This window comes from Muscardinus avellanarius (assembly GCF_963383645.1).
Source record: "Muscardinus avellanarius genome assembly, chromosome: 3".
Classification (NCBI taxonomy): domain Eukaryota; kingdom Metazoa; phylum Chordata; class Mammalia; order Rodentia; family Gliridae; genus Muscardinus; species Muscardinus avellanarius.
Genome location: NC_137788.1, coordinates 97,292,015 through 97,306,887, shown reverse-complemented (window position 1 = coordinate 97,306,887; position 14,873 = coordinate 97,292,015). Strand labels below are relative to the sequence as shown.

The following is a 14,873-nucleotide window of genomic DNA, read 5'->3' as shown; positions in this document are numbered from 1 at the left end:
AACCAGGGGTGTTCCCGCCCTTTTTAATTTTATTCTATTTAAATTTTTTGTTTTTTTTGGCAAGTATGGGGTTGGAACCCAGGGGCATTTGACCTCTTACTCTTGCTCTACTCTCCCTCTCTCTCTCTCTCACTCTCTCACTCCCCCCCCCCACAGGTGGATCTGGGGATGGAACCCAGGGGCATTCGAACTCCGAGCATTACCCCCTTCCCTATTTTTTATTCTTTATTTTGAAACAGGGTCTCACTAAGTTGCAGAGGTCCTCACTAAGTAGTAGAGGCTGTCTGCAAACCACGATCCTCTGGTCTCAGCCTCCCCGATGCTGGGATTACAAGCGTGCGCCACCACGCCCGGTTTATTAACATTTTGAAGCAAGGTCTCACCACAAGTGTGTGCCACCACGCCTGGCTCTCGACCACTTTCTTGTTCTACGGCCTTGAATAATTTTTCAACCTGTTATTTCATTTAAATACATGTATCATGTCAGTATTGTTTTTATAAAGTAAAATATAGTAACAAAACCTCTGCTTTATAAGATTGTTGTAAAGATTAAATGTAATAATACCATGACATACTCTGCAGTGTCTGGCAATTAGTTAAGTCCTGAATATATGTGAGCTGAGCATTCAGAATTATAAATAAAAAGAAAACAACAACAGTCAGGCGTGGTGGCGCACACTTGTAATCTCAGTACTCGGGGGCTGAGACAAGAGAATTGCTAGTTCATGACCAGCCTCAGCTACTTAGTGAGGCACTCTGCAACTTAGTGAGACCCTACTTCAAAATATAAAGAATCAGAAATAGGGCTGGGGGGGGGGGTAGCTCAGAGGTAGAATGCCCCTTGGTTCAATCCCCACTACTGAAAAAAAAAAAAAGAAAAAGCACAATATTAGTACTATATTAAGGCTTGAGATTTATGTAGGGAGAGTATCATTAGGCTTGAAGAACCAGGAAAGCTTCCAAAATAGAGGGGGCATTTTATCAAGTCCTTGAGTCAAAGAAGGTACTAAGAATCTGAAGGATGGTCAATTTCCCAGGCAAAAAAAATACAAAGCACAAAATTTGTGGAGTTATTTTTGTGGATTTATGTCCTTTTCCCATTAAAATCATGAGACTAAACAGATATTTACTAACATATTGATTATTCTCTCCTTTCATTCAACGTTTATTAGGATACTATGTTTATCAAGCCATTCTGTCTTCACAACTACAACCAGAATAACAACTTTCATTAGGCCTTTAAATCCAAAATAGGTAACTTTTAAAGTAACCCCAAAGCTGGGCATGGTGGCCCACACTTGTAATCCCAGCATTTGGGAGGTTAAAACAGGAGGATTACAGGTTTGTGGCCAGCCTCAGCTACTTAGTGAGGCCCTCTGCAACTTAGTAAGACCTGTTTCAAAATAAAAATAAAATAGGGCTAGGGGTATAGCTCATAGATAAAATGTCCCTGGGAGAATACCACAAATTTTTTAAAATTAAATTAAAAAATAAAAAAATAAAATAGGGCTGGGTATGTAGCTCAGAAGTAGAATGCCCCTGGATTCAATCCTCAGTAAACACACACACACACACACACACACACACACACACACACACACACACACACCATCCACCCAAACTTATATCTTCCATCCCAGGTAAGTTGCTTACTTTTGAATTTTGCCTCTACCCAAAGAATTCTATTATCCATGCAATACACTCCCTCTTTTATCACTTTATACTCATTCTTAAAGTTCAAGGGCCTCTTCCTCTAGTATCCTTGCTAGATTCAGGTTTAGAATAAGATATACCCCAGTCTATGTTCCCACTGGACGTCCTGTGTTCTTCTTTCATTCCATCATCACACAGCAACTGGTGGTTTCCTGACCCATTTTTCTTCTAAGATATTTCATTCTCTAGTTCCTGAACCTAGACTTCCCAGGCCTCCAGCACCGCACACCACACCTCTTCATTCTTTAACCACACCTGCATGCTAGTGGTATTCCCCAGCTCCACCTTTAGTCTTGGATCACATTATCTTTTTTTTGTGTGTGGTGTTGGGTATGCTAGGAAGCACCAACTGAGACAGACCCCCACTCCACCCATTTATGTTATATTATCTTTATAAGATGATAGCAATTACCATTCATTAAACTTCAAGTACTTAATATGTTAACTCAATCCTCATACCAACCAAGCAAGATATGTATTATCTCATCCATTTTATAGATTTAAAAACACAAAACTCAAGGCCACAGAGTTAGCCACAACAGGAATCCTACATTTATTAATATTAACTCAGTGGCAAATATTATTCTAAGGATTTCATATGCATTAACTCATTTAACCCTCTCACTAGCTTATAAAAGGCTTTTTTTTTAAATTAGGATACTATGTTTATCAAGCCATTCTGTCTTCACAACTACAACCAGAATAACAACTTTCATTAGGCCTTTAAATCCAAAATAGGTAACTTTTAAAGTAACCCCAAAGCTGGGCATGGTGGCCCACACTTGTAATCCCATGCCAGGCGTGGTGGCACATGCTTGTAATCCCAGCATTTGGGAGGCTGACACAGGAGGATCTCAGTTTGAAAACAACCTCAGCTACTACTTAGTGAGGCCCTTCGCAACTCAGTGAGACCCTGTTTCAAAATAAAGAATAAAAAATAGAGCTGGGGGTGTAACTCAGAGGTAGAATGCCCCTGGATTCCATCCCCAGTACCAGTACAAAAAAAAAAAAAAAAAAAAAAAGCTTTTTTCCTTATGGTCCTGGGGATGGGACCCAGAGGCACTCTGCCTTTGAGCCCGATTTTATTTCTTATTTGGAAACAGGGTCTTGCTAGGTTGATGAAAGTCTCACTACTTGATGAAGCTGTCCTCAAATCTACGATTCTGTCTCAGTCTCTCAAGAATAGGGATTACAGGTGTGTGCCAACATGCCTGGAAAGAGAATATTATTTTATTATCTCCATTTTCTAGAAGAGAAAACTAAGGTAGAGACATGTTACATAATTTAGTCAAATTAACTTAAGCCCATATTTTTCCTTCTAAGTCACACTGTAAGATTTACACTCCCGTCTACATTAATGATTCTCAAATCAGTACTGGAGAGCTGCTATCATCTATGATGATTCCATAATCAATACTAAAATATAAATGAACAAGCTATTTTGACTTATAAGAAATAATACAGATTTTATGCACAGTCACTATTTGCCTTTTTACCTTACCTTTATTAAGCTCTTTTCATCAATTTTGTAGTAGTCTTCAAGTTTTTTTTCAACCAGCTTTGCAAGCTTACTGGCATTATCTAGAGGTTTACTAGATATGGAAAAAAAAAAATGCTGAAATACTTTACAATATCATAAAGTTAAATCCTAAAATTAAACCATGCAATCTATTTATTATAAACATGGAAAAGTTCAGATATCAAATGTGCTACATAGTATATATGGACTTTAAATGTAAACCTTATCATGTGTGATTCAGGTGGTTTTTTTTTTTTTTGGTGGTACTGGAGGTGGAACCCAGGGGCTTTTCAAACTCTGGGCTATACTCCCGGACCTATTTTATACTTTTTTTTGAAACAGGGTCTCACTAAGTTGCTGAGAACCTCACTAAGTAGCTGAGGCTGGCTTTGAACCTGTGCAATCCTCCTGTCTCAGCCTCACAAGTGCTGGGATTATAAGCATGCACCATCACGCCTGGCTAAGAGAGAAAAAGAGACTTTGTTTTAAACTAAAAAATAAAATAGGGCTTGGGCGGGGGAAGAGGTAACTCAAAGGTAGAAAGTCCCTGAGTTCAATCCCTAAATAATTAATAAATACATAAATTATAAATTGGTAATATTTACTCATTTTCTTGAGCAGAACCACCCAACAGTAGAAACAGAGACTGAACTCTTTAAAGGCACAAGCCACTTACATCTGTTGAGTCCAGAATGTAATTAGCACATCACTTGTAAGAAGAATGTTACTAATACTCAAGGGAAAGAGTCTGTTTAATAATATTAAACAGATAATATTAGTCTATTTAATAATATTTGAATTAAGGAATTTAACTATAGTCTAAGTGATTAACAGTGGATTTTTTTTTAATTGGCAGTACTGGGGATTGGATACATGGACTCTCTAACTTCTGAGCTACATCCCCAGACCTTGCTATTTTGAGATAGGGTCTTACTAAGTTGCTCAGGCTGGCCTTGAACTTGAGATCCTCCTACCTCAGCTTCCTGAGTAGCTGAGTTTATAGGTGTGTGTCACCATATCTGGCAAATGGTAAATTTTTAAAATGACTATATTCAGAGTAATAAAACACTATATGAATTTGAAATTAAGCAATTCAGCCAATAAACTTGATAAATTCCAATATTCAGATTAAAGAATCTTCTCAAAGAGAAATTAGTAATATATGTAGTAGTATAGTGCATTTACTACTAGTTTTATTAGTGGCAAGCACTTTTCTGAGTGCTTCGAATACTAATTCATTTAATTCTTTTTTTTGTGTGTGGTACCGGGGGCTGAATCCAGGAGTAATCTACTTCAAAGCTACACCCCCAGTTCTATTTTTTATTTTCATTTTGAAACAGGGTCTCACTAGGTTGATGAAAGTCTCACTACTTGCTAATATTGTCCTCCAACCTATAATCCTCCTGTCTCAAGCCTCACAAGTACTGGTATTATAGGTCTGCACCACCACACCTGCTTAACTTATTTAATTCTAACAATCCTGTGATAAATAAGGACAACCCATTTCATAGATAAAGGAACTAGGGCTAGTCACACAGTGAGTAAGCAATAGAGCTAGGATTAAAATCCAAGCTGTCTGGCAACATACAACATGGATGATTCTCAGAAAATAATGTTAAGCAAAGAAGCAAAATATAATGTATGATTCTATTTACACCAGTTCAAAATCTGGCAAAACTAAACCATAAATGGCACCGGGCGTGGTGGCACACGCTTGTAATCCCCACGCTTGGGAGGCTGAGACAGGAGAATCGCACAGAAGGCCCCTGGGTTCCATCCCCAGTACCAGCAAAACAAAACAAAACAGAACATATGTTGGAAGCTGGACAACAGTTGTGTTTGAGGAGTATAGAGGAGTGGTGACTGGGAAGGATCCTGAGGGTGGGTCTCTGAGATGTTAATGTTCTTTTTTTTTTTTTTTTTTTTGCCTTTTGTAGAATTAAATGAATATATTCATTTCGAAATGAACTACTAGGCTGTGTCAATATAATTAGTGTACTTTACAGTAAACTTCATTTTCAAAAAGAAGCAAATCCTCAGAAGTGGTGGTACATGCCTGTAACTCCAGTACTTGGGAGACTGAGGTAGAGAAATTGCAGATTCACTGCAAGCCTCAAATAGTGATGCCTTCATCAACTTACTGAGAATCTATTCAAAACAAAAACTAAAAAGAGCTGGGGGTATAGCCCAAAGGTAGAATACTCCTAGGTCCAATCCTCAGTTGAAAAATAAATAAATAAATAAATAAATAAATAAATAAAATAAAGGTATCTAGTATAAAAGTTAAACTCTACCTTTTGCAATAAAGTCTCAGCTGGGCATGGTAGCATACGCTTGTAATCCCAGCATTTGGGAGGCTGAGACCGGAGGATCATGGTTCACGGACAGCCCCAGCTACTTAGTGAGGCCCTCCAAAACTCAGTGAGACCCGGTTTCAAAATAAAGAATAGGGCAGGGGGTTGTTCTCGGAGGTTGAATGCCCCTGGGTTCCATCCCCAGACCCACAAAAAAAAAAAAAAAAAAAAGAAAGAAAGTCTCAAATTTTATTTAGAATAACCACCAGGATTAGATACTTAGATACTATATCAAGTGTTTAGATAATATAGCCATTTAAATTTGATGAAAATAATAAAACCATTAAATATAAGACTATATTCCCTATATACCAAAAACATTTTCTCTAGGCATTCCTTAAACTAATTAAAAACTATATCTCCAAATGGCATTAAATTCAAATTCTCAAATTCAGTTATAGGCTATTATTAGTTTAATCTAAAATTTAAGTCTTAAAATTAAATCTCCTATTTGCAGAGCATGGTAACTGAACAAGGAAGATATATTTCGCAAACCAATAAAGCACTGAGATACTACTTGCCACTAGTCTGAACAGCAAATGGCCCAAAGCAGAAGACACTACTGTGTCTTACCTTTTATACCTTACTCCAGGATTTTCATCCAAGGTGGCACATACTGTGACTATCTGCTCGGCCATCGCTTCCATGACAGCGTCTTTCCCACTGGCATTAGCAGGGTCTGGACTATAACAGTAATAGAATGCATCTGGTACATCGAGAGTATACACCTAGATTAAGCCAAAAAAAGTTATGCTGTCAATCTAGAGACTTGTTTTTAAAAAGGTATCGAGAAAAATGCATGCAGCACCACGCCTGGTTAACCCAGGGGCTTTCTACCTCTGGGCTACACTCCCAGACCTATTTTTACATTTTTTAAATTTGGAAACAGGGTCTCCTAAACCAGCGTGCGCGGCTGGCTTCGAACCTGCATGATCCTTCTGTCTCTGCCTCCCAAGCGTGGGGATTACAAGCGTGTGCCACCACATCCGGCCTCACTAAGTTTCTGAGAGTCTAAGTAGCTGAGACTGGCTTCGAACCTGTCTGATCCTCCTGTCTCAGCCTCCCAAGTACTGGGATTACATGCGTGTGCCACCACACCTGGCTCTATTTATTTATTTATTTTTTGAGACAGGGTCTCATTAAGATCCCAGGATGGCCTTGAACTTGTAATTCTGCCTCAGCTTCCCAAGTAGGTGAGATTGTAGGAGTGGACCACATACTCAGCACGCCTCTAATCCCTGCACTTGGGAGGCTGAGACAGGAGGATCACAGGTTCTCAGCCATCTAAGCAATTTAGTGAGGCTCTCAGCAACCTAACAAGACCCTGCTTCTAAATAAGATAAAATTTGGGTGGGGTTGTAGCTCAGATATAGAATGCCTCTGGGTCCAATCCCCATTCATATTCTCTCTCTCTCTCTCTCTCTCTCTCTCTCTCTCTCTCTCTCTCTCTCTCTCTCTCTCACACACACACACACACACACACACACACACACACACACACACTTGCCAGGCGTGGTGGCTCATGCTTGTAATCCCAGCATTCGGGAGGCTGAGACAGGAGGATCACGGTTTGCGGACAGCCTCAGCTACTTAGTGAGGCCCTTTGCAACTCCTTGAGACACCATTTCAAAAACAAAGAATAAGCCGGGAGTGGTGGTGCACACTTGTAATCCCTGTGCTTGGGAGACTGAGACAGGAGGATCGCACATGTTCAAAGTCAGCCTCAGCTACTTAGTGAGGCTCTCAGCAACTGAGACCCTGTTTCCAAATAAAATAGAAAATAGGTCTGGGAGTATAGCACGGATATAGAAAGCCCCTGGGTTCCACCTTCAGTGTACACACACACACACACACACACACACACACACACACACACACACACAGAAAAAACAGGGCTAGGAGTGTAGCTCAGAGGTAGAATGCATCTGGGTTCCATCCCCAGTACCGCAAAATAAATAAATAAGAAACAAAGTATAATCTATTATTATGGTTATGGTAAAGATTAAATGACTAAATTTGTGTAAAACACTCAGAGTATCTAAGTATCTGGTACACAATAAGTACTACATAAGAATTCACTATTATCATCTGTGGTACTGGGGATTAAATCTAGGACCTCAAACACACAGGGCAGGCATTCTACCACTGATCTACACCCTCGATCCCTTTGTATTTTTATTTTGAAACAGGGACTCGCCTTGAACTTGTGATCCTTTTGTGTTAGCCTCCTGAGTAGCTGAGATTACAGATGTGCATCACCATGCCCAGCTCATCGTTACTATCATTAATCAAAGGCTCATTAATTGTTTCAAAGGCATAACAACCAAACCCTTCATTTTATAAATTAAATTATAATTTGCATAATATTTTTCTTCCTCTGCCTGTGAGTCAGATGGCCCCTGTGCACTTGAGTCTGTCACCAGGGTGATCCTGAGTGGTGCCTGTATCACTTGACACCACGGCTCCACCAGTGTGCAACTCATCACTCTCACAGTCCAAATCAGAAGGCTGGAATAAACTGGACACTGATAACATTAAACTAAAAGTTTATTAAAGTACATTTGTTTTAATACCATAAATGGTTACAAAAGCTAAGTGAAATGTATGCAGTGGCACATGCCTGTAATTCCAGCTACTTCAGAGGCTGAGGAAAGGGGACTGCACATTCCAGTCCAGCCAGGGCAACTTATCCAGACCTCTCACAAGCTGGGTGTGGTGACTTGCAATCCCAGAACTTGAGAAGCCAAGACAGAAAGGATCAAATGTTCTCAGCCAGCCTCAGCTACTTAGTGGGTCCCTCTGCAACTTAGTGAGACCCTGTTTCAAAATAAAGAATAAAAAATAGGGCTGGGGATATAGCTTGGAAGTAGAATGCCCCTGGGCTCAATCCCCAGTGCCATAGACACACAAAAAGCCTAAATGAAATTTTTGGGCATCATTTAACAAAAATTATGCTTTAAAAAAAACTTCTCTTTATAAACCAGTAGAGCTATAAATTGACATATATAGGACTTAGTGAAAAATATAAAATTTAAACTCCTTTTTTCCCCTTTTTTGTTGTACTGTGGATTGAACCTAGGGGCATTCAACCTCTGAGCTATACCCCCCAGGCCCTATTTTATTCTTTATTTTGAAACAGGGTCTCACTAAGTTGTGGAGGACCTCACTAAGTTGCTAAGGCTGCCCACCAACCTGCAATCCTCCTGTCTCAGCCTCCTAGGTACTGGGATTACAGGTGTGAACCACCATGCCTGGCTATAAACCCTTGTTTTCATTATTAATATCATATCCAAAATTTTTGCTCATGTTTCTCTATCATGGGGAATATTCATTTGTGGAATAGGTATAAAATTCACCAAATATGTACGTGTGTGTGTGTGTGTGTGTGTATATGTATATGTATATATATGTATATATGTATATATGTATTTACATAAAACATATTTAGAATATACCTTATTAACAAGCTCAAAAACCAAACTTGAAAATCCATTATGAACTAAAATTAGAAATAAAAATAGAAAGTACCTGAGATTCATGTGGAATGAAGGAAATATTTATTTCTTTACATCTTCTTATTGACTTGGAGCAAGATGCCTTAATTTTATTAAAGAGACTGTCAGGGCAAACTGAGAGGAGAAAAAAAAGCACATAATTCCATCTAAATCTTTATTCCATTTGAATAAATCATTTGAACATTCAAGACTTTTTTATATATATAAACAAATGGCTTTCATAAAGTAATTTAGGGCAGATTAATATACATTGTTCTCCACCTTACAGACAGCTATATTTAAGTCAAAAGAGCTGTAATGGAAAGTCTACTTTCCCCCCATTCACATTTACCATAACCTCAGACATATTTCCTTAGAAATTTGCTAACAATCCCAGGCGTGGTGGCACACGCTTGTAATTCCAGTATTCAGGAGGCTGAGATCGAAGGATCGCGGTTCGCGGACAGCTTTAGCTACTTAGGCCCTCTGCAACTTAGTGAGACCCTGTTTCAAAATAAAGATTAAGCCGGGCGTGGTGGCACACGCTTGTAATCCCCGCGCTTGGGAGGCTGAGACAGGAGGATCACACAGGTTCGAAGCCAGCCTCAGCTACTTAGTGAGGCTCTCAGAAACTTAGTGAGACCCTGTTTCCAAATAAAATATAAAATAGGTCTGGAAGTATAGCCCAGATGTAGAAAGCCCCTGGGTTCCACCTCCAGTACCACCAAAAAATAAATAAATAAATAAATAAATAAATAAATAATAAGTAAAGAATAAAAAATAGGGCAGGGGGTGTAGCTCGGAGGTCAAATGCCTCTGGGTTCCATCCCCAGACCCGCAAAAAAAAAAAAAAAAAAAAAAAAAAAAAAAAAAGAAAAAAAGAGAAATTTGCTAACAAAGCAAACTAAAATTATTAGAAAATTAATGTCCAAACTCATGATTTAATAAACTGAAGCACTTTTGGAACTTCTTAGAAACTTATACTATTTTTCCAGATCAGCAAGTGATCTGCCATGCCACAGAAATTATTAATTATTCCTTAAGTAACAGGAACTTTCTTCTCTCTTTCTCGCTCTCTCTTCCTCCCTCCCCCCCCTCTCTTTCTTCCTTCCTTCCTTCCTTCCTTCCTTCCTTCCTTCCTTCCTTCCTTCCTTCCTTCCTTTCTTTCTTTCTTTCTTTCTTTCTTTCTTTCTTTCTTTCTTTCTTTCTTTCTTTCTTTCTTTCTTTCTTTCTTTCTTTGTGGTACTGGGAATTAAACCCAGAGGCATTCTACCTCCAAGGACACTCCCCAGCCCAATTTTATTTCTTATTTGGAAACAAGGTCTCACTAGGTTGCTGAGAACTTCACTAAGTTGCTGAGGCTGGCTTTGAACCTGCTATCCTCTTGTCTCAGCCTCCCAAACACTGGGATTATAAGCATGTGTCATGACGGGCTAACAGGGTCTAACAGGGTCTTTTCTAATGTGAAAAAATTCTAGGACTCAAAACTACTAGGTTTTAGAACTCAGAGGCCAGGGTTTTCCCCCTTTCACCTACGTGTTTACAGTTCTATTAGATCTAGGTTGGAATATCAGCTATTAACCGTTAAGGTTGATACAGGATATCAGCATTAATTCCTAGTGTTTTTGAATAATTGTTTGTTTTGAGGTGGGGTCTCCCTCTGTTGCCCAGGGACCTCAAATTTGCTTCATCCGGCCTCAGTTTCTAGAGTAGCTGAGATTACAGGCGTGCACCAAACACACTGCCCCCGAGTGTCTTTTTTCCCCCTGTTTGTAGCACTGGGGATTGAACCCCAGGGCATTCTACCTCCAAGCTACACCCTAGTCCTTTTTATTTTTTGTTTTGAAACAGGGTTCCTCTAGGCTGCTGAGAACCTTGCAAAGTTGGGGAAGTTGGTCTTGAACCTGTGATCCTCCTGTCTCAGTCCCAGGTGTGTGCCATCGTGCCCACATCACTAGTGCCTTTTTTATTTTTAAGGTAATGTGGATGGAACCCAGGGGCATTCTACTTCCAAGCTATACTCCCAGACCTATTTATATACATTATAAGTGAGGTACCTCTATTAGCAAAAACTTAGGCTTCACTTAGATAAATGATATTTTCATTTTGTAATATTCTTTTTTTTTGTTTTCTTTTTGGCACTGGGGATTGAACCCGGGGCATTCTACCTCTAAGCTATAATTTCAGCCCTATCTTAATTTTTTAGTTTGAAAGAGGTCTCACTAAGTAGTTGAGGCTGGCCACAAACCTGCATTCCACCTGTTTCAGCCTCCCAAGTACTGAAATTGCAGGCATGTGCCACCACACTTGGCTCTGTAATTCTTTAATTTTCTATCTGAACATCAACTGTTCAAATATTTGTTAAGTAGATGGCTATTTGTTTCAATGCCTTTATAAGATTCTTATTTTTAATATTAAAATCAAATCCCCAACTGAGACTTTGACTAAAGTAATTCTTTTACCAAAATAGAAATTTTTTTTGGCGGTACTGGGGATGGAACCCAGGGGCATTCTACCTCCGAGCTACACCCCCAGCCCTATTCTTTATTCTTTATTTTGAAACAGGGTCTCAATGAGTTGCAAAGAGCCTCACTAAGTAGCTGAGGCTGTCCTTGAACCGTGATCCTCCTGTGTCAGCCTCCTAAATGCTGGGATTACAAGTGTGTGCCTCCACGCCCAGCTACCAGAATAGAATTTGAGAGATAGTTCTCTCGACCTAATGCTCACTCCAGTATACCAGCCAAAGTGACTGTCTTTTGAAACTAGTTGGGAATGGTTTTCTTTCATTTTTTTATCACTATAATATAAATTAGAATAGGCATAACTATATTTTTTAAATTTCCTTAGCCTAATTACAGTAAGTGATAAACAAAAATCACTAGTACTTATATATTATAAAAAGCAGATAACTTAAAAATTAATAGGATTTTAAATAATGTAGCAGTAACTTTTAAAAAGATACTTACAATCAGTGAAGTATATATATGCTGCTTTATATTTGTTCTCTGATTTACTTGCAAAGTCTCGTAAGAAACAATCTACAGACTTAAAAAAGATCAGATGTTAAACAACTTATTAAATATTAATTTAAATATACCAGCTCTCAAAATAAGATTTTACTTCAATGATAAAACTTTAATTTATGAACTAAACTTTCAAAGATTCTAAGCACTCTAGCCAGTGACAGCTAATAAGGAAGCTTGTAATAAGTAACAAGGATTAAGGTAACATGGATGACAAAGTTCTATGACTGGCAATGAAGTGGTCTAGGAAATCTGGAGCAGCACAGAGTACAAGAACAAGGAACTAAAAAGCCAAGGTATTGGATGCATCATCTATCTGGAGAGCGAAACCACCGAGATTTATGACTGGAGAAGTAAAACTAGGGTATATAACACAATGTGATTTTACTCAGCAATAAAGAACAACAAAATTATGTCATTTGCAGGAAAGTGGATGGAAGTAGAAAATATGCTAAGTGAGATCAGCCAGTCTCAGAAAGTGAAAAGTAATATATCTTAGAGGAATTGGGAAACAAAAGGGACTTCAGATAACTGAGGAGAGGTAACAGAACCGCAGAGAGTGATCTGGGGAAGAAGTGGGGATGTGAAAGAGGAGACTCAATGAAGGAAACTATTCATATAATACTGTGTTCATGTGTGAATTTACTGATACCAATTCCAGTATTATGTGCAGGGAGGGGGAAAAAGTGGAATGAGCTGTGGAGGGAGCACATGAGGTGCTGTGTGTATGTATGTATCCTGCTGAATCTCACTGACATATAATTACAATCCATCAATAAAAAACACTTTCTTAGAACCTAAAATTGTCAAGGGATTAGAATGAAAGACCCGAGCTGAGTGTGGTGGCGCACGCTTGTAATCCCTGCGCTTGGGAGGCTGACACAGGACGTTCTCACAGGTTCGAAGCCAACCTCAGCTACTGAGTGAGGCTCTCAGCAACTCAGTGAGACCCTGTTTCCAAATAAAATATAAAATAGGTCTGGGAGTATAGCCTGGAGGTAGAAAAGCTAGCAACACATACATACACACACACACACACACACACACACACACACGCACGCACGCACGCACGCACACACACACACACACACACACACACAGAATGAAAGACCCGGAGCTTGGCAGATGACTGTAAAGAGAAAGCAGGTATATGTGGTTGTTTTTTGTTTTTTTAAAAAGAGAAGAAGCCATACATGGTGGTATGCACTTGTAATCCTAGAACCTGGGAGGCTGAAACAGGAGAGTCGCAGGTTCAAGGATAGCCTCAGCAACTTAGTGAGGCTCTCAGCAACCTAGCAAGACCATATTTCAAAAAATAAAAGAACAAAAATATGGATGTGGAAAACAAACTTCATTATTATCTCTCTTCCATTTTTTTCCTCCTGGAAATCTTTAAACTGTATTTCTGTTACATCACATGGGTTTATCTTATAAATTTTTACTTTTTCCTCCATAATTTTTTCCTTTGAGATATTCTATTTTGATTTTTCAGATCAATTTAATGTGTGTATGTGTGTGTGTGTATAATGTGTGTGTGTTTTACTGGAGAATAAACCCTCTACCTCTGAGGCACATCCCCCCAGTCCTATTTTATTTTTTATTTTGAAACAGGGCCTCACTAAGTTGCAGAAGATCTCACCAAGTTGCTGGGGCTGTCCTCAAACCTGCAATCCTCCTTTTTCAGCCTCCCAAGTATTGGGATTATGGATAAAATTTAAATTTCAATAGTGGTTACATTCTCCTTCATTTAACTGCTTAAGTAAAGTAAATCACACTTTGAACTTTACAAAATTTTTTGTGTGTGTGTGGGTCTGGGGATGGAACCCAAGAGCATTCTACATTTAAGCTACATCTCCAGTCCTATTTCTTATTCTTTATTTGGAAACAGGGTCTGACTAAGTTACAGAGGACCTCACTAAGTAGCTGAGGCTGGCCACGAACCTGCGATTCTCCTGTCTCAGCCTCCCAAGTACTGGGATTACAGTGTGTGCCACCACGCCCGGCTAGCATCCTTTTTAAAAAGCTGTATTTTGCTAGCTATGTTTTCTTCATTTCACTGAACTTCCTTTCTCCAGCAGCTGAACCATTTAGCTGCCAACTTTTTTTTTTTTTTTTTTTTTTAGCCTCTGTTAAGGCTTAGGCTTAGTTGTTAGAATATCTTAAATAGAGCAGTTATGCAAGAGAAGGAAGGCAAAGAAGGAAAAACCACAAAAGCAAATGAAACAAACCACTGGAGCCATTCTGAGATACCTAATTCACCTTTCCCCTGGAGTTCATAGTGTCTTTATAAACTCTTCCTGAAAACTGCCCCTTTCTGATCCTTGTCTGGGAACTCAGAGGCTCTTCTCCAGGTACTCTCCCAGACCATGAGGATGCAAGCCTCACACCACGGTTCTTCACCAGTGCTCGATGGACCCTAGGGTCTCATCTGCACAGAGGCCTTAAACACCCAGCAGGCAATTAAATCAGACCAGACAAAAAAACTGGAGAGGGTGGTGGTAGGTAAGAGAGTACCATCTTCTCTGAATGTTTTGCTTCTTTACTGAATATACAATTCTGGATTCTTCTTGGTCACTTAACATTAAAAGTGAATTCCTGAGCCGGGTGTGGTGGCACACCCTTGTAATCCCAGCATTCGGGAGGCTGAGACCAGAGGATCGAGGTTCGTAGTGAGGCCCTCCACAACTTAGTGAGACCCTGTTTCAAACATAAGGAATAAAAAAATAGGGCAGAGGGTGTAGATTGGAGGTCAAATGCCCCTGGGTCATCG

At 39.3% G+C, this 14,873-nt stretch overlaps 1 protein-coding gene across 1 annotated transcript in view; it reads right to left on the bottom strand.

Annotated features, from left to right (window-relative positions):
* STXBP3 (syntaxin binding protein 3) overlaps positions 1–14,873 on the bottom strand; it is a gene marked incomplete at both ends in the record, with an annotated part of 72,326 nt that overhangs the window by 30,852 nt on the left and 26,601 nt on the right. Inside the window, 4 exons of the mRNA XM_080693267.1 lie at positions 3,215–3,305; positions 6,160–6,314; positions 9,115–9,215; positions 12,047–12,125. Of these exons, the coding sequence (XP_080549393.1) occupies positions 3,215–3,305; positions 6,160–6,314; positions 9,115–9,215; positions 12,047–12,125 (426 nt within the window). The remainder of the gene's footprint in view (positions 1–3,214; positions 3,306–6,159; positions 6,315–9,114; positions 9,216–12,046; positions 12,126–14,873) is intronic.